At 34.9% G+C, this 21,012-nt stretch overlaps 1 protein-coding gene, 1 long non-coding RNA gene and 1 pseudogene across 4 annotated transcripts; 1 reads left to right on the forward strand and 2 right to left on the reverse strand.

Moving 5' to 3' along the window:
* Positions 1–127: 127 nt before the first annotated feature.
* LOC123225107 (calmodulin binding protein PICBP-like) lies at positions 128–5,584 on the forward strand. Of its 3 annotated transcripts, XM_044648973.1 has the most exons (4): positions 128–265; positions 365–681; positions 777–4,795; positions 5,160–5,584. In XM_044648973.1, exons 2-3 carry the CDS (start codon positions 391–393, stop codon positions 1,359–1,361), a joined length of 876 nt encoding a protein of 291 aa, XP_044504908.1. In that variant the 5' UTR covers positions 128–265; positions 365–390; the 3' UTR covers positions 1,362–4,795; positions 5,160–5,584. The 3 variants fall into 3 exon arrangements, with proteins under 3 accessions (XP_044504908.1, XP_044504907.1, XP_044504906.1); XM_044648972.1 differs by having other exon boundaries at positions 150–681; XM_044648971.1 differs by lacking the exons at positions 128–265; positions 365–681 and having other exon boundaries at positions 1,482–4,795.
* Positions 1,034–6,812, reverse strand: LOC123225109. Its single transcript, XR_006504103.1, has 2 exons — positions 6,502–6,812; positions 1,034–1,490 (listed from the first exon to the last, which is right to left on the reverse strand). It is a non-coding gene; the product is annotated as an uncharacterized LOC123225109 (long non-coding RNA).
* A 6,415-nt stretch (positions 6,813–13,227) lies between these two features.
* LOC123225709 lies at positions 13,228–15,063 on the reverse strand (annotated as a pseudogene).
* Between the last annotated feature and the right edge of the window lie 5,949 nt (positions 15,064–21,012).

The raw sequence follows: 21,012 nt of genomic DNA on the forward strand, positions 1-21,012 counted from the left end.
AGTCAATTCTCCTTGTTTATATGATGCAGCTCAAGCAATCTTATTCAAATCTGACATGCCCTTGGCCCCTTTTCAATATAACACAAATCACTATGGCCTAACAAAAACTTTGGGATCTCTTATATGTGAGTCTTCTTTGAAACTTCCTATGCGTCAACTTTCTTCCCTGGAAATAACAATACCTCGTTCTATACTCAAAAAACAAAATAACATTCTTCTGTGTCTCAAATTTTGAACAAGGAAAAAGAATTCCCACCTCTATAAGGTAACTATACTCAACACTGTCTTGTAGCTTTGATTCCCAAGGACGAAATTTTGTTGTATCATTTGAAAATGGATTCATTCAATGTTGGAGTAGAAGCAGATTCTGAAGATTGTGCTGAGTCTAAGATGCTCTCTATAAGTGATGCACCTTCTGAGGATGAGATTGAGAATAGCAAAAGCAGACATAGAGAGGCAAATCATAAGATGAAGTTGAGATCTATCAGGCTGTCAAGATTGCCGAGCATACGATCATGTATGAGATTAAAAAAATCTCCCTCCTGTCAATCTCCAAGCTTGTTATCTGGTTATGCTGCAAGCACAGAAGAGTCAACCCCAATTGTCATCTCAGATGCATCACAAGAACCAAATTATATTAAACCAACGAGCTGTTCCAATGCAAAGAATGGGAATTTTCAGGCAAGTGAAACCATTCTAAATTTCTGTTTGTAGTCATACTTTTGCTTTATTAGAATTCAGGTGAATTGAAACTGTAGACTGCATCCATTGAACAGAAACCATCAAGAATGTTATCAAGTCGATCTACTTTCAAGCCAGTGAAGAGTCCAACTAGAGTATCTAGTACAAAATTCAGGAGGCTGTTGATGAGGGTATCGTCTAGAGGAATTGACCAGAAGAACATCCTGTGGAAGACGAGGTCAATCAAGATTGCAAGTATTGGAAACCCAAGAGCATCTAGTAGAAAGGAGGAAAATGCTCATGATCAGCCTTCAATTCTTTTAACAAGTAAGGCAGACACATCAGAAACATATTCAAAGGCACATCTTCATTCAAGTCTGAATAATCCTGAATCTAGTATTCATAACAATGATCAGAATAGAAGAAATTCAAAAATAGCAAAGTCAAAATCAGATTCCTCGGCAAGAGTTTTTAAAAGATCAACAACTCTGAGACCTCAGAGGTTCTTAACAAAAACAGCAAGTCTGAAACCAAAGAGGCCCTCCAAGAAATGCTCAGAATTTTCTGAAGATTTAGACTTGAGTGTTGTCAGAGCTACATGTTCTTCAACTCTTAAAAAGTTTTCTCCGGTATTGGGCTGCAAATGGGAGGAAATGAATCTGGAGGAATCTCAGCTGTGAAAATTTGTCCATATTCATATTGTTCTCTTCATGGTCATCGACATGGCAACTTACCTCCATTGAAGCACTTTGTATCAATGTGCAGGCATTTGTTGAATACACAGAAGAGCACGAAACCAGACAGTCTCCCTGTTCCAAAGGCAAAGCATTCTATTAATAGGAGGAAAGGAACTAAGACAAATCAGATGGTCCATAATGGAGGTTCTTTTGATCAACAAGCTGCCAAAGACAGAAGAGAAAAATCTTCAGTTACTGATAAGGCGCTCAAGGTCAAGCTGACAGTAGAAGGCACTCATTGTATAGAAGATAAACATATGGATGTTTCTGAAAATCTCACTGACATATTGATTGGTAAAACATCATGTCACCAATCAACTTTGGAACAACCAAAAATCAGTTAACTCTCTGAAGGACAAACCAAGCATTCAGGTTGGTGTGGTATCAACATTTAAGGAAACAAATGATGAATGCTATAACAAATCAATAGAACCTGTTTATCCGATTCCTGAAGCCAGTGACGGTAAGAGATCAGAGGGGCAAATTGTTGCATCAGGCACTCACAGTGGAGAAAATAAACTCATTGAAACCATGGGTTCCAGTTTTCCACCAGTCAAGGATTCCATTCAAAGTACTCTATCCTTGCAGTGTGATGATATTGTGAGCACCAGAAATGAGGGAGGTCCAACAGATGCAGCAGTGAACCAGAAAGTCAATGGAGAAACAGTTGCATGTTTGAACTTGGAAATGTTCAAAGGTTACTATTCTGGATCAGAAAAAGTTCTCGATGTCACTACAACCAGGGAAGTCGATGAAGAAAAGAACGAAAATTCTGAGCTAGACAACTTGGAAATGTTCAAAGGTTACTACTCCAGATCAAAAAAGGTTCTTGATGCCACTACAACCATGGAAATTGATGAAGAAAAGAATGAAGACTCTGAGCCAGACAGTCATTTCCATGAAGGGTTTTCACGATCTGGTGATGCAATACTAAATTTTACAACTCATGAATACCACAAAACCCAAATAAAAAAGCAAAAGTTTACAGGATTTTGGGGTCTGATATATCAGCATATGGTATCAAGTATTGCTACAGAGGTTGAAACCGAGCTACCTCAAGATGGCAAGGACAAAGAAGAAGAAGATGAAGAAAACCACATATTATCTCATAATGACCCTGTTTCTCACCAGAGTTTTTCTGGAACAGATTGAGACATGAAAATAAGAGATAGTGATGCAGGCAACCAGAAATTTGTGCTCTGGCAGAGTGGCGCCATTAAGCTAGTACAAGAAGCTTTTGACAAAGTCCTCTCAGAAATTCCTGACCAGCCAGCTGATGATCAATCAATAACCAGTGACACTTCAGAACAAGATTTCTTGGAGAAGAAGCAAGTTGAAGATAGAAAGGATGACATCTCATGTTCCTTTGATCGCAGTAATGAGAGTGTAGTACAGGATCCAGAAGAAACACAGCTAAATGTTATTAATAGTGATACCTCTGAAGAAAGGAAAGCAGCATCACAACTGGGGGGCAAGTCTAGCCGGCAAATTTCCAAGAACTGGAGCAATCTGAAAAAAATAATTATTCTTAAGAGATTTGTCAAGGCACTAGAAAAGTTAAGGAACTTTAATCCTCAGAAGCCACAATGTCTACCAGTGAAGCCTGATTTGGAAACAGAAAAGGTTAGTCTGCGACATCAAGATACAGAAGAGAGAAAAAACACTGAAGAATGGATGCTTGATTTTGCACTTAGACAAGTTATTTCTAAACTAGCTCCAGCCCAGAAGAGAAAAGTAGCTCTGCTTGTGCAAGCTTTTGAAACAGTGTCTCCGCTTCCAGAAACTAGCGCTAATATGAGGCCCAATGCAACTGCTTCTGCTCAGGCAACTCCAGCTCAAGCCACTAGTGAGCAAAATAATAAATTGCTTTCTAGAGCCTCAGATGCTGAAATGAGTATGAGTTTCAAAGACACTCTAGAGCAAGTTGGTGGTTTTTCTTGTGCAAAACAACTCATTCAAGGGAAATGTTCTGAGCTGAAAGAAAGAAGTGTACCATGTGGTGATAGTAATACAGTAATGAGTACATTGGTTTCTAATGCTGTCCAAACAAATTTGGAGGAAGGGAAACAATTGCTTTCAAGCTTGATAAAGTGAATAATAATTCCGTGTTCAGAGAGTACCAGCCTGATTCCATTAACTCCTCTCCAACAAAGCTTGTAAAGTTGACATTGTCAGATAAGGCATCCTCAAAGCTAGATGACAAGCTTAACACCTGTCATGAGGAATTAGTAAATGGAAAAATCCTCACAGAGATATATGATTTGCAAATCAATGATCTAGATATTAAATTCAACAATGGAAAGCTGGAGACCAATAAGGCAGCTGATAAACAAGCATGTTCACCCAAAAGCGCGACCCCAGAAAATTATGCAAAATCAACTGCAGTTTGCAGTGTGACCACTTCAGCTTCATTTTCTGAACTGTTGGAGGCATCAGCAACAGCTGGCAGAGAAGAAGCTGATCAGAAATATGAATTCCTCCAAGAGTCTTCTCAATTAGAAGAACCTGAGTCAAACAACACCACTAGTATATCAGAAGAAGCCACAATGGAGAAATGGAAACACAAGAGGCTCTGGTACTTATTACAGAAGCACATGATCTCAAGTAGCACTGAAGGTGGAACACAATCACTTCTTGAGGATGTTGAGAACAAGGACCAAGGGGATGAAGTCAACGTCTTGCTTGAAATGGAAAATGCAGGTTCTTGCAAGGATTCATCAGAATTGAACCAGGAAACAATAATTGACAACAAAAATGGAAGCAGCCAAAAATTGAATGTGATCAGATTGAAGCCATAAAGCTCATTGAACAAGCAATTGATGAAATTCAGCTCCCAGAAATTAAAGATGGCTTGCCTGATGATCAATCAATTACTGGTAATGTGAATCCAGAAATGGTGACCAAAAAGAAACATGGTGAAGATGGGAAACTTTTCATCTTGACCACCACTTCTAATGCAGAAGATACCACAGTATTAAAGTTGGGAAATAAATCTATGCCACAAATGCAGAATAACTGGAGCAATCTGAAAAAACTGATCCTCCTTAAAAGATTCATCAAGTCATTAGAAAAGGTGAGGAAGTTCAACCAACGAGAGCCACAATATCTGCCCCTGGACCCCAACTCTGAAGCAAAAATTGTTCATCTAAGGCATCACAGCACAGAAGAAAGAAAAAAAGCTGAGGAATGGATGCTTGATTATGCACTTCAACAAGTTCTTGCTAAACTAACTCCAGCTAGGAAAAGAAAAGTGGAGCTGCTTGTAGAAGCGTTTGAAACAGTCACTCCCACTTTGGAAGTTAAAAATCATCAATGGCATAGTGTGGCAGCCTCTCCTCATGCAAAACTCATACTTGCCTAAATTATGGATTCATTAGGTAAGAACAAACTTTCTCAGTTCTTACTTCCCTTTCTTTGCAATTAAGGCAATAAGCCACATTACTGCAGCAGAGTGTCATATAAAAGATATGTCAATAAAGCTACATCATCATAAGCTAAAGCCCCTTGGACAGAAGAGGCTCCCCTAGTCAGAAGGGTTCAAAGTTTAATTTATAGAAAAGTCTATCACTTAATGCTTCTTATCTCAATTTATAATTCCATTAGACTCTCTCAACATTCAAAAATAGTAGTGCATCCATAAATAGCATAGATCTTCTGTTTTAATGTGTGATATTTTGAGCTCATGCTAAATTTATCTACACTGATGTTGTCTCTCCCTTCTATGTCAAAACATATGTGCAGGAATAGCCGGCAGTTCGTTGAAAGTCATCTGAAAGGGCTTTGTACTGCTATTCTAAAGAAAACGATCAAGAGAAACCTCAGGAGAGAAACACTATGCTTTTATCCATCAAGTCATTTTGGATAAGGCAGTGAAGGAGATAGATGCCAGACATAATCCAATAGAGACTAAAAATAATACTAGATTGTGATCTTTTATAAATTACAACTGTTAAGCCAACGTGCTGTATGAGAATAAATAGGAAAGCTACTACATTGTTTTATTTGTGGAAGAATTCATGACGCTTTACAATATATACCATGTATAGACTATAGGAGTTTCTTGTGCATTTTAAATTCTCTATATAAATTTGTACTTGTGGAGAGTTCATTGTCCTTTACAATATAACATGGCATAGATTATATAAGTTTCTGGAGTATTTTAAATTCCTTATTTTCTAAATGCCACTGATGTTAAAAAAGGATTTGTCATGGATTACACAAGATAGCCGGCAAGTAAGCAAAACCATCCTTTTTATCTAAAAGAAAAAAAATCCAGAAGCAGGGAAATATATGCATGCCTGACTCTGCCCTCTATCAGAGAAAGCACAAGACAAAGTGGAAAGAAAATTGACATTTAGATTAAGTCCAATGAATAAAAAGATTAAATAAACAGTACTTTATTCCTTGAACAACGCACGGTTTCCACTGAAGCTAAGCTAATTTTGGAAGCAAAACTCAGGAACAGATACTGTAGAAAATATTTATCTCAAATTAATGGGAACGAAAAATATATCAAAGAATAATTAACCTGGTAAACATAATTATCAGCAATGTTAGGCATATATGGAGCTTAATTTGGTTTCTTTTTGCCTTGGTTTAGGAGGACACAAATAAGGCACAACCAAAGCAAACTAAGACTTTACGGGAAGTTCACAGAAGTATACTCTGATAATGGAGCCTCCAACCAGCAAGCAAGAGTCAGGCTGATGTTGCAGTGGCCAATTAGTTGAAGTAAACAATCCATCACACCAAACACTGACTAAGAATTTATAGCCTATACTTTCTATTGTTATTATTTTTACAAAATCACCTTCTTATCTCTCACTTTTTTATTGGGTAAGGTGAAACAGTACAAACTACTCAGCCAAAAAGATGTTTCCATCTTCATTACCAGTGAATATAACAACATTTCCAGTACGAAATTTACCTTAGAAACCCTGGTGTACAATTCATTAAACTCTTAGAAACCTTGATGTACAATGAGTGCTATACAGAGTCAGAATTTACCTTTCACATTAAAAGCCTTCAAATAATGTCCCAACAAAATTGAAGAAGAAAAAGAAAAGAAAGGGAACTTCCTGACCTTCTGATGCAGAAGCTTCTTTTATAGTTCTTATGATATTACAGTAACCAGTCCGGAACTCGAGATGAATTTATGCAATGTGAAACGGAATCATGTGACCGGTCATGCGTTCTTGTCCACTCACTTTCTGTCAATGCCTAATTCAGTCCCTCAATATAACAGCTGCACATAAACCCATTTTGGGGGTAAAGTAAAAGGAAAAACTGAGAGAGAGAGTGATGCCGGTGGTTCCAGTTACGGTGAGAATCAAGAAGGTAATTCAAGATACAGAGAACATAGAAGGATCAATATTCAGAGAAGAACAGAATTCATGAATAAAACCACCTAGCTGCATTTCCCGCTCACAAGGTTTATTATACAGAGTAAAACGCAGCGTATTACACATACAAAAACAACGCCACATCAATAGCAAATGAATACACATATTACGAACTTCGAAACGACCCCGTAACCAATCTAATACATGCATTACGTAAATTCAAACGACACCATGCCACTTAAACGCTTCTACATAAGACATCCATTCTTGTGTTTCATTTCTTCATTTGACAACCAATATCGCGCTTCATCTCTGCTTTTGTCAATCGTTTTGCCCTATCCTCACTGGTTCAACTCTTCAATTAACTTCAGTTTGCATAAACTACCCCCTTCCGGATTTCCTTGTCCTCAAGGGAGAACGAAGAAAACTAGTGATGAATGGTGTCGGCGAACTCCCAAGTGGCAGCTATAGAAGGCTCATGCTACCACTGAACGAGAAGTTTCACAGCTAGGGCTCTACCATGGTGCACTAATTTGCAATCAGGTGTAGCATAGGGTGTTCGATGAAGCTGGAAATGGAGTGGAAATATAAGAGAGGCTAAAACTCGAGCATACGCAGGCTAAGAAGCACGGAAACGCACAGGAGTGTGCGTTTCCACGAATCCGAAACGTTTCAGTTTCCGAAACGGCCCGAAACTGGTACGGAACGTTTCGGGGCCATTTCAGTAATTTTAGATAAAAGAGAAACGCGTTTCTTTAACAGAAAGAGTTTCCTATGCATACCAGGATTCTGAAAGTGTATCATAAATGGATTCTTGAAAGGATTTTGAAAGTAAATAACAAAAATAGTTTTCTGTGCGTAATATTTTTTTGGGCGTCTTCTTCTTTGCTGTCAATCTCCTTTACCGTCAATCTGCTGGGCGTCTTCTTCTTCTTCTGCTGGGCATCTTCTTCTCTTCTTGCTGCCTGGGCGTCTTCTTCTTCCGCTGGGTGTCTCAATAAATTAATTTGTTCCAGCAAAAAAAAATGTAAATTTTGGCAGCATATATAATACTGGATATTAGCAGAGAAACTCACTAAGAAAGCTAATTATGGAACAATGTATGTTTTTCAAAGAGAATGAATGTTATAGGAATTGGTAAAAATGAAAGAATATAAAAAAACATCTTTGAAACAGAATTTTCTTTCTGCTTGTCCTCGAGATTATCGCTGGAAACATTCATTTTCTATTAAAATAGGACAGCATTCAATATATTTTGATAAAATATATTGATTTATATATATGTTTATTTTTCATTTTAAAAGATGAATATATAAATATTAATTTAATTTATACATACATGTTTCAAGAACTTGAATTTATAGTTTATTTTTGGTATAAAATTATTTTGTTATATGTTATTTTAAATTGGTTAGAAAAAATCAATTGTTGTATTTTTTTAATTAAAATATAGGTTATTGTATTTTTTATAAAAACTTCGTATTTATAAAAAAAACCCTATATTTTTTATATTTACACGTTTCTCCATATTTCCGTTTCCTACTTTTTTAAGAAAATACGTTTCCATGTTTCCGTTTCCACGTTTCCGCGTTTCCACGTTTCCGTTTTCGTGCTACCTAGTACGCAGGACATAACAAGGACACGTGGAAGACATTGTGAATCATAGCATCCGATTGCAGTTAAAGCCTACATGCGGTTTTTCCTACCACGTCTATAAATAGAAAGGGGCCAAAATATTTGGCCTATAACTTCTGGTTTCCTGCATGCATGGTAAGTTGTTTATAAGGTTGCAACTTAACATACACAAGGTCACCTATGTGAAATTGATGATATGATCTGCGTCTATTTGCCAACTGCTACATCCTATGTTGTGCTTTGTGTAAATTGCGCTTTAAAATTTGAATTGTAGCCTCCCTAACCTTCAACATTGTATCCACCTCAATTATCATCGACTCATGGGAGAAATATGGGATATGAAGAAGGGGAGGGTACCCGTAAAGAGCCTCAATAGAGACATCTGGATATTGGAGTGGTGAGATGTGTTGTACCATAACTCTACTAATGGCAACCCTTGAATCTAGGTGTGAGGCAACTCTCCAACCATGCCTTTCAAGTAACCTTTCAAGCACCTATTAACCACTTCAGATTGGCCATTTGTTTGTGGATGGTAGGTTGAATACTTCAATTTAACCCCTTGAAGCTTTAAGAACTCTTGCCAAAACCCACTAAGAAATGTAAGCCCTCAGTCTCACGACAATGTTTATTAGGATTGTCGTGCAACTTATAAACTTTTTGTAGGAATAATTGAGCGATAAACATGGACTGAGAATGAATGAGCTATATGTTATGAAATGAGCATAATTTAGTGAGGTGATCCACAACCACCAAGATAACGGACTTACTATACGATTTGGAAAGACCTTCAATGAAGTCCATAGTGACTTTTGTAAACACTCCAAAAGAAATAAGCATGGTTTATAAGAGACTTGGAGATGCAACATTCTTTGGTTTAATCTTGGGCACACAACACAGCTCCTAATATAGTTCGAACAACCTTTCACATACCCTTCCAGTAAACCACAACTGTTAATCTCTTCATGGTGGCAATGACTCTTGAATGGCCACTACTAGTTGAGTTATGGAAAAGTTGCAATAATCGCTTCTATAACTAAACATCTTTAGCCACCACCAACTTCCCTTTCCTATACAATTGGTTATTCAACTACTCATACTGTGGATATGCACCAAAGTCTTCCTTCTTGGCTTCAATAATAGTCTACAAGTGACTATTTTGCTATCAACCCATCTACATTTGTTGCATCAACTTATCTAGCATCACAACAGCTGGTAATTAAAGAAGCTCTAGAATGGCTACTCTAGATAAGGCATCAGCAAGTGCATTCTCCTATCCTTTTTTATAACGGATGGTGTAGTCATATTACATTAATTAGGAACCCAAGATTATTGTGTAGGGGTGTGGTTTTCTAGTCCAACAGATACTTCAGACTTTGGTGATCAATCTTGATCACAAAAGGCTGGTTTTGAGGTAATGATCCATTTTTCACAAGGCAAATAAAATAGCTAGCATTTCTTTCTCATATATAAAGATAGAAGCTAGTTTTTTAAGAGGGACCATTTTGCTGATATAGGCAATTGGGGCTCTTTTACATAAGCATTACACTAATACCCCTACTAAAAGCATTAGTTTCTATGGTACATGGTTCGTGTAGATTAGGTAAGGCAAGAACTGGAGCCAAACACAGCCTTTGCTTGAGTGTTTCAAAAGCTTCTTGAGCCTCAGTGGACTAACTAAAGGAGTTTTTTTTTCAATAATTCAGTCAATGGCCTTGCTAGTTACCCATAATGTTTAATGAACCTACGATAATAACCTGATAATCCTAAAAAGTCGTGCAACTGTTTCAGGATTTTAGGTGGAGGCTAGCTTTAGACAACTTGAATCTTCTGAGGATCAATTGTGACTCCATCTATGCTGATAATATAGCTAAGATATTCCACTATAAAGGCTCTAAAAATGTATTTAGTATGCTTGGCAAATAGCTGGTAAGACTACAGCAACTACAAAACCATTTCCAAATGATGCAAATAAGCTTCTTTATCATTGTTATACACAAGGATATCATCAAAGAACACTAGTACGAATTTTTGGAGATGTCACTTAAAGACGTGATTCATGATGTTTTGAAAGGTTGATGCAGTTTTAGTGAGCCTGAAAGACATGACTAAGAACTCATAATGCCTTTCATGCATTTTGAAAGTTGTTTTATCTATAAGGGAAGGGTGCATGCATATTTACCAATAACCAAAGCGAAGATCAATCTTGGAGAAGATTGTTGCAGCCCTCTCCCCCCCAATTCATCCACTAGTTCTTCCATCAAAGGAATTAGATATCGATCCTTCACTATAATTTGACTCAAAGCCTTATAGTCGATGCATATTATCTATGTGTCATCCTTCTTCTTAACTAACACCATAGGATTTGCATACGGACTGAAACTATTTCTAATAACCCCTTCCTCTAACATCTTATTAATCATTTTTTCAATCACATCTTTTTGCAACCACCATATCGATACGACTTCAATTTTATAGGTTAGGTACCCCATTTCAATAGTTTTTTATGATCCTAGAACCTAGATGGTGGCAGGCCTTTAGTAAGTTCAAACATCCTAGCAAACCTCCCCATCTACTACTACTATGTAGGGGTTTTAAGGCCTCATAAAAACAATGTAACGAAATCCAAAATAATTAAATCATACAATCCTAAAACCCTGATAAAGATACCCATTTTAAAACATATTTATCATGAATATTCAAAACAATCATAGGGTGTTTTAGGGTTTATATCTACATCGATGGCTTCTCCAATCTTCATGTGACAAAGAAATGAACGATATCCAACCTTTGTGAAGCAACGCCTTGGTTTCCATACAGAGCACAAACATAGGAGGTTATCCAGGAAGAAAGCTACTAGGGCTTCTATTCTGGATGAATGTCGTGTTCATAGGAATAGAGAATTTTAGAAAATCCAATCGACAACTCAAGTTTTCATTTGTATATGCTTTGTATATTTTTGGACTTTTTATGTGTAGCCCAACTCACACTTTGTATTTATAGATTTGTGCAGGTATCTAAGTTGTAATGAAATTTCATCTAAACTCCTCTCCTTCAACACACGTGCACGGGTAGGCACAAAGATGTGCCACCTGACATGTCACATGCATTACACAATTGGACAAAGCTTGTCTAGTTGTACCATGTATTGGGCTTATACAAATGGACTAAAAAAAAATGGTCCAATCTTGCCATGCTATTTTTTGCTATTTTTTCTCATCATGTATTGCATAATTAGACAAGGGCATTCTCATCATTTTGCTATTTTGTTTTATCAATCTTTGTGACTAGATTTTTATGTGTTTTGGGATCTCTTTATGCATGTTGTTTGGATGATTTGACTTATTATCTTGGTTTATTTTATTACACTTTTGGGTCTGTGGTTGGTTATATTTGGAACCATGCATTTAGTATATAAATACATGTTATCATAAATGTTTTTGAAAATTCTTTTAGGGGGGGTGACACATCACTTCAAGGATGTATTCTGAATAGGAGTATGTAGTTGGAGAAGAGTGTTACACTTGCCATCTTCATCATTTTCAATTTTTACAAGGCATTTGTTGTTAAGACGTTTTGGTTTCATGTTAAGGTTAATGTTGTTTAACATCCGATCGATAAGACACTTTTCATTCAACTATTAGATTAATCCCTCAAGTATCGTTTTCTCTGAAATTTTAACCATTTTCTATTACCTCCAATGTATTCAATTATATTTTGATCACTTTTGATTCATTCTCCTTCATATCGAATTAAAGCATAACTTGTTATTTTCAATTGATCCTACAATGACCAATATTGATAACAAAATTTGTTAAAAAATTTCATATTAAACTGTATCAATATAGTCACTAAATATCATTAGCAAAAATTCAATTTACCAATCTTTTTTAGGTAATAGGGTTGTAATTTTTACAATTTCAAACTTTGAAGGGCTTTGAATTACATGGTTTTAAGGATTAGTTTCATGGTAATATATCTATCTATTACACCAATTCTAGTAACATATATTCCAAAATTCTACTTAAAATCGCAACTAATAATATACTCTGAATAATTCGATATGATTTTTATAAAATATCAGTTTACCCCTATAGCGTAAAATATCACTTTACCTTGATATCATTAAATATCAATTTACCCCCACTTCATATATATTACATTCATTCAATTGATTATCTATCTTTCGTAATAATAGTATCTCACTTTAAAAATAGACGAAATTTGCTTAATATCAATTAACCCCAAATTTCAAGTAAAATATTCATGTGCACCTTACATTTGCAATATCCCTTCACCTCATGCATGGTCTAATATCTAGTAACACCCTCATTATAAAATATCATTTCAACCCCCCCCCCCCCCCAACATTGTCAATATTTAATCACATCTCACATTGTAAAATATCATTTCACTCCTACAATTATAATATCGAAATACCTTCAATGTTTTTCAAACATTGCAAATTTTAGGCATAATTCTAAGCAAGCATTTTAAACACCCCATAATTAAGAGATAAATAACCTTTCGAATTAAAATTTGTATAAATATCTCGATATCACAAACTAATTTCCTTCAAATCAAACTTAGAAACATAAACTTTTTTCCTTTTATTGAAATTACAATATCAAATATTGAGTAAAATTAAACATATGAATTCATTAGTTCTTATTCAGGGGTTTATATAAAAAGTATGAAAGGTATTTCCAGTATATTTAAAAATATTTGGATATTCTGTTAACTAGTTTTAATGTTATGTAATTACGTTTAAGTCCTTTAAAAGTGGACAATTTTCTTTGGGTTATGCAAATTTTGACATTAATTTAATTACCCTTTCAGTTTTCACTACTTCCAATATAACTGAAGATTAATACAGACAAAGACGGCAATTCATTAGGCAAAACTAAACAAACATTATAGATTTCATAAAATAAGCACTAAGTAGGAAAATTAATAGCCAAATGTTGCATCTACCCTGTTTCTTTTTCTTTTTCTTTTTCTTTGTCTTTTTCTCACTTCTATCAGCTTCGCTATTATCGACACCATTAGCCTCCTCAGCTTCTTTTTCTTCTTCTTGGACTTGTCTGTTTCAGGTAAACCAGCTTCATCCGTATCTTTGTGCTTCATTTCCTTTACCTTCTCCATCTTCTCCCTTTTTCTTTTTCTAGTTCAGCATTATCCTTGTCCTTTTTCTTTTTCTTCTTATTTTTCTTCTCATCTTCAACATCCTCTGTCTCATCTTCCTTCTTCAACTCAGCATGCACAAGTTTAGACCTTTTAGCGAGCAAAACATGGATATCACCACTCTCATCAAGTTTGCGTTTGCGACTTTCCCCATCTTCCTCATCCTTACATTTTTTCTTTTTCTTTTCCTTCTCCACATCAGCAGTCTCTTTATCTGCTAGGTTCTGCTGCTGCTACAAGACTTGCAACAACGAAATCCCCACCAGTAGGCAAAACCACATTTCTCATCCACTCCGGAGGTGTTTTCTCAGTCGGCTTTTCATGCTTTCCAACTTCCCTTCTGTAATCAATCTCTTCTCCATAAAAGCCCTCGCCCCAAACCCCATTTTTCTTGGGTATGTGTCCCTATCCATCACACCCTTTTAATCCACTCCACCACACCATGATCACAAGTAGCCATTATAGCAGTAGTCATTTTCGCAATCCCCAATGTAATAGCTACGCCCTTCGTAGTCATCAACATGACTTCCTCCCCAACTCCAATATCATTCTCAAACCTCAACAACCCAGGAATCATCAACTTTGCCCCAAAACAAATTGCATTCACCGTTCTTAACAACCAACCTCTTATAACTTGTCAAAAGCACTTCAAGCGGCATAATCACTCGCCTCAAAGAACTCTCGTTCCTATAATTATCATACATCCATTGTGCATCCATTGCATCATGCATTGTCACCATGTTATCATTCTCCCCAAAATCCCAGACCTTACCCTCCTCAACTCCTGCAAATGCCCACCAACACCAAGAATCAAACCCAAATGCACACACATTGTTATCACGTACGTACCTGCCTCACAAGAAATCCAAAAAACAACCAAGTGCTTATTAGCATCATACTCTAGCAACTTACTTTCGTAAATGGTCCTAATCCTAAGTTGGCCTCTGAAACGCAGCGCCGGTTAAAGTTTCAAGTGCTCGAGCCATTTTTGCAACTTCGGGTACTTTATCATGCAATTTCGCAACACAAACATACTCTTTCCCACCATCTTATTTTGACTTAACAAGATGACTAGCTCTATCAATACAAACAACAAGTTTCTAGTAACTTTAGGGTCTAATGTACTGCTATGACCAGTTTTTTTAACCCTAAGAATACGTTTAATCCACGCGACGTCCTCGCGCTAAGACGGTTTACAGGTTTATCAAGATTCAAAACATCGTACCTGATATACTCGGCGAGCGAGCACTTAAGAGAGGAAAATTGGAGGGGAGAAGAGTATAGTGTTCGGTTCGTACATTGAGGCGATCATAGTTTTTTAACAAGATTGGCCACTCAGATATGTCCAAAGAAGGAGTGAAGCTCTGCGGCTTGATCAGGAAATCTTTAAGGGTGTCAATGTCAGTAGGTTTGGTATCCAGTTCGGCCTTGGGTGTTTTATTTTTGTGCTTTTTCTTCTCAGAGAGAGAGAGCTCAACATCAGTCATGTGGAGCTAGGGTTTCATTATAAGGGTTTTGGTTGAGAAGTAGCAGAATGAAAGAGACTAAAATGAGAATTATGGGTTTTGAGGGGTTTAGGGAAGAAGACAGTGGAGAAGGGAGATGTGAAGTTCATTTGGTTTTGCTGTTTTATTTGTATGGGCCAAAGCATAATTTCCCACCCAAGTTTTTTTCCATTCTTTAAAAAATCCAAACACCTATCTATCAATTAATTGCTGTTAAAAGTTTTAGTTAGAAACATGACTAAAATCATCATCTTAACCCTAAATCCTAAACCCTAAAACCTAAAAAATTTATATTTATTTCCTCCATTAGTTTAGTTTAGAAACTAACAATTTCTCCTTATAATTAAACTTTGAAAATTTGTTTTTCTCCCTATTTCTAGGTTTCATCTTCGATCAACAATCTTCTCAAATCCTACTAACGGTCTTCTCAAATCCAATTGAAGATCTTTTTTTACGATGAACGATGAAAAGGTATATTTCATCACATCTTTCAAATGATGAAAGACGACGCTCTGTTGTCCTTTGTGGTGGTAGGTAGTAGTCCTTCATCATTCTTCATGGTCGAATCTAAAAGATGGGAGAAAAGCACCCGCCGTTGGCCGAAGAAAAAAAACAAACCCTAAAGGTGAAATCTAAACTTTTCAAACTTTAATAATAGGGTGAAGTGTTAGTTTTTAAAATCTGAGAGAAAATTATATAAATTTTTAAGGGTTTAGGGTTTAGAGTTTAGGGATAAAATAATGATTTTATCTATGTTTCTAACTAAAAATTTTGACGACAATTAATCATGGATGGGTATTTAGATTTTTCATCTGTCATAGATATTCTTTTGTGATTGGGCTAAAACTTGGGTGGGAAATAGTCCTTTAGGCTATTTGTGTGTAATGTTAATGCATTAGGGTTGAGTTGAAAAATACATGGGACTAGTTTTAGGTTCGGTTGTTTTCTAGGGTTTTAAGTCTACATGTTACCTACTTACATTTAGAGCTGTCAATCAGACCAATTGAATTAAGTTGGGTTTGTGTAAACTCTGATTTGAAAAATTTTTGAGTTTGGGTTTTAAGTGCATCCATTTGGGTTTAAATTTTTTGTTCAAATTCGATTTTAAATTGAATTGAGTGTGAGCCAATTTGTTCACCCCTTATAATTAAAAAAATTTATAAAAACCCTATAATTTTTAAAACCTATGAAAATACCTTATTAAATAAAATTAACTAATTCAAAAAGACAAAAACTACTATTATAATTTATATTTAATTTTCATTAGGAATCATAGTAGAAATCATTTTAAAAAATTAGTTTCAAACATCAAATTAATATATAAAATAATTCAATCTTGCAATATAAAGAATTAAAAAAATAGATAATTAGAGAAATATGTAATTATATTATATATAAAAAAAATTGAACTTGACAAATTAAAAATTCTAATTTTAGTTATACCTACGTATGTAAAAATTAACAAACACTACTTAAATATAATACTAATATAAATTAACAAGAGGACAAAAGACCTATTTCCACCCAAGATATAACGTAATCTCAAAATTATGTCTGCTAATTTTTAAAAACCTAAAGTCTCACCTATGAATCAATTTTTGTTAAAATTTTCAGTTAGGGTTAACGGTAAAATCATCATTTTAACAATAATATTAAAAAAACTAAAATTTTATTTCCTTTTCCCACCTTAGTTTTAAAAATTAATAATTTTCCTCCTGATCTCATATATTACTATTTTGAAAAATGACTTTTTCCCCCCAACTCTAATGTTTTATACTTTTTCAAATTTTTCTTACAACCGCCCTCCAAAACTTTTTGAAACTTTCATTTCACCACCAAAATCCTATCCCTCTGCTAGCCCTTTTTCCAATGACCTACTTTCTCTGTCTTCGGCCATCTCTTTGCTTGAGATCAAGTTGTTGTTAACCAACACTCTCTCTGGCAAGATGGCGATACAATTCTTCTTGTCCAGCATGATTTCTCTACGACCACTTATTTACAATTTTTCTATCAAGCATGATTTCTCGACGTTGCTAACGAACAGTGGAAGAAAGCGACGATTGGATGTCTCTTATTGTGGAGATCTCTTCGTCATTTGGATGATGAGTTTTTATGCTGAACAATGATGGGTTATAATCGAAGAGGTGAAGAGATAGCAACATCGATGGTTTAGGGTTGAAAAGGGAGGTTGTCAATGGTTGAAGAGTGAAAAAAAAAAACCTTAGGTTTGAGGGTGAAAATGTGATTTTTCAAAATTGAAAAAAAAATTTCAAGTGAATTTGTTAGTTTTAGAAACCTGGGGGAAATGTAATAAAGTATATTTTTTAATATTATTATTAAAATAACGATTTTACCTTTAATTCTAATTGAAAATGTTAACAGAAATTAGTTCATGAGTGGAACTTTGGGTTTTTGAAAGTTAACAGGTATGAGTTTAGGATTACATTAGAACTTTAGGGGTGGGAATAAGTGTTTTGGCCTATTTAATAAGTGTTTTTAACTTGGAAAGTTCTCTTTCAATTTAAAATTTTGACTTGAATTTTTTATATAAATTTTAGCTTCAAATTCAAATAAATTCGATGGTGTAAGAATTGCTAAGGTGAGAAATATGATAACTTCCTCCCATTTTTTAGTATTACGCAAAATAAACTAAAATAATAGCAATTAGAATATGAAAACATCTTGTTGTGTCTAGTACTGTAAGATAATAATGCAAAGAAAAATATATCAATAAGAGATACAATTTCTAATGTAGTTCGATTTAATAATATGAAACACCTATGTTTATAGTGTAGTCATTAGTTAATACCGATTATAGTAGATTAAAAGGATCTAGAGTTGTCTAGTGTAAAACTACTCTCTCAATCTTCAATTGAATAATCCTTCCTATTTATAGGACTATTGAGGAGGAATTATGTTCAAATTAAGATAAGACAAGATTTATAATCCTAATGAGATTTCTATTGTATATTCCCATTTCAATTTAAACTAAAAGATAATTTTGTATATATACTACTAAAAAACAATGGTATTTATCAATTGTTGATGTAGATATGGAATAGAAGAAAATTTGTGAAAGATTTTGGATGAGTTCCCTACTAGTCGAGTGTTTTCTTGCTATCTTAAGGAGATATGTATTGCTTAGTCCCTAGTCAACTTCTAGTCACTGGTTTGGACAACTTGAGTTCTTAGGGAGGTATATCTCAAAAGAACTTATAAGAACTAGATTTCACCATATAACATATAGGTTTACAAAATATTAATGGTTGAAAATCAGTTTAGATACCACGACTATGGATCAGTTAGGTATATGTTAGAGAGATAATCCAGTTATATGGTTTGTCAAGATGATAGTTTTAGATTGAGACACGAGATTTATGTTAGCATTTTAGAAAAGCCTTTAGATGTCTTTGTGTATGAGATTTACTTTCAACACCACCTATCATCCTTAGACAAATGCTCAAACTTTGAGGACCAATCAAGTGATCAAAGAAATGTTGGAAGCATGTTGTTTACATCATAGAGCTAATTGGATTTAGTTAACATCATTGATGGCGTTGACCTATAATTAAAGCTATTGCACGATGATTAATATGACTCCATACATGACACTTTATGGTAGAAAGTGCAAATAACTGTTATATTGGGATAAGATTGGTAAAAGAGATTCTTTAATGTAGGGGTCAAAGATAACCTAAAGGATGATAAAAGATGTTTGATTGATCCAAAAGAGGATGAGACAAGCCCAAGAATGATAAAAGAATTATGCTAACAAGAGAAAATATGACTTGGAGTTCAGTGTAGGTAACAAGACATTTGTCAAAGTAGCTCCCTACTAACATGTTATTAGATTTGGTAGAAAAGGGAAGCTAGATCTTAGCTACATTAAACCATTTGAGGTTTTAAACAACATGGGCAAGGTAGTCATTGACTTGTGTTGCTAGTGAGCATAGATTTCATCCATAACGTTTTCCATAAGTCATTGTTACGTAAGTATGTCAATGACCCTTCCTATGTATTGAGGACCAAAGATATTTAGTTGGAGGATAACTTGGTCTATAATGAGTGGTTGGTATAAGTGTTAGATAGGAAAATGAAAAAGCTCCAAACTAAGGAGATTATATTGGTTAAGATTTAATTTGTAAAAGAATCATAAGGCTAAGAAAGTTGTTGGATTTTTATGATTCAAATTCTAATATGATTTGGCAGTAGCATAAGATGAAAATAAAGTTTTTAGACCACTAAACCTTATCCCCAAGATTTACAAGTTTTTATACATATAAAAAAAGAGTTTTGGATTGAAAACCTATATTAGACGGCTCCTTCAAATTAGAATTTGCCCTAAATTTGTCTTGAACACTTTCATTAATCTCTGTGATGAAGTAAGGTCTTTACTCATTCACATGAAGATGGCCACAAATGTAAGGTTTTTAAGGCATCAGTAACCGATAGCATAATAGAATTAAAAATTTTAAAAATAAAAAATCCTAAAAACCTTAGCCAAAATACTCATTTTAGACATATAATCATGAACATATAAAACACACATAGGGTGTTTTAGACTTTATACCGACGTTGGTTACTCATCCAAATCCTCACATGGCTTCATATTGAATGTCATCCAACCTTTGAAAGGTAACACCTTAGTGTCCATATAGAGCAAAACACGTAAGAGGCAATATAGGGAAAAAGCTGTTAGGGCTTATTCACTGGATTATTTGTGTTCATAAGAAGGAAAGAAAATTAGAAAACCTATAGCTAGGGTTCTATTATGTCTATATTCTTTTTTACTTGAATTCTAATGTATTTTAAATATGTGTAGGTGTTCGAATACAACAAAGATTCCATCCAGACCCAATACCTTCAACACACATGCACAATTGTCATGTAAACATGCACAACTGATATGTTTCATAACATGCACAAGTGGCACACTTGGCATGCACTTTGGCCTTGCATGGCTAGACAAAAATTTGTCCAATCCTGTCATGCCTTCTATAATTTGCATAGTGCCACACCAAGGTTTTCCTTGGTCAAAGTATGGTCAACCAAATTCTTTCTTTCCTTAAACACCAGAATTATCATCAAATATTCCCCACCTCTAGGTTCAAATCAATGTCTATATGTATATAACCCATAAACTTTCTTGAATCAATAGTGTTTGAATTCATGCCAAATTCAGACAGACCAAAATTGACCTCTAACAAAGCATTATGGCTAGTCGAACGATAGATTGTCAATGGACATCTCTTAAGTTTTTACAACATCATAGTTACATGCAATTCAATTCTTTTCGTTAACCAATATCTCTTAAAGTTAAGATATAAAAATGTGTCTATCTCAATGGTTCCTCAATATGAACTGATACACATCAATGACTAATATAAATTAAACAACAACTTCATCCCATTGTGGCCACAGATTCAAGTATTCATAGATGTCATTCAGTATTCTCAAGTGAGATATTTTCCCCCATGCTCAAAGGTAACAAATCTTTTATCAACCAATCATAGCCTCTATGTATCTCACAATACAGTCGATTACAATCTTTATAGTTACCTTTATTACGATGGCACATTAGATAACATCAAACCATATGATCCTTACACAAGATAGTTTGGCAACCTCAAGTCAAGGATTACATACACTTGTGGTATTCAAAGAATTTGTTCCATAAACACTGAAACAACCATCCATATGGATATCCTCTGGTCAGGTCAATCTGATGAACATTTCTATAACGTGTGCTCATATGTTGCATAAGTTATCTGCAATAGCTTCAACACGTGAGAACTATCATCATTTTTTATGAGGTCACCTAACACTATGATAATCTAATCATCATTGCACATGTCCTTGTTCATTTTAATGTCAAAATTATGGATGTTTCTAGAATGGCCACTAAAGTGTACATAAGGTTCTCACGATGAT

The sequence above is a fragment of the Mangifera indica genome, chromosome 9, assembly GCF_011075055.1.
Source record: "Mangifera indica cultivar Alphonso chromosome 9, CATAS_Mindica_2.1, whole genome shotgun sequence".
Taxonomy (NCBI): Eukaryota; Viridiplantae; Streptophyta; class Magnoliopsida; order Sapindales; family Anacardiaceae; genus Mangifera; species Mangifera indica.

Coding starts and splice junctions, on each gene's coding strand:
- LOC123225107 (XM_044648971.1), top strand. CDS start 2,574: ATGAAAATAAGAGATAGTGATGCAGGCAACCAGAAATTTGTGCTCTGG.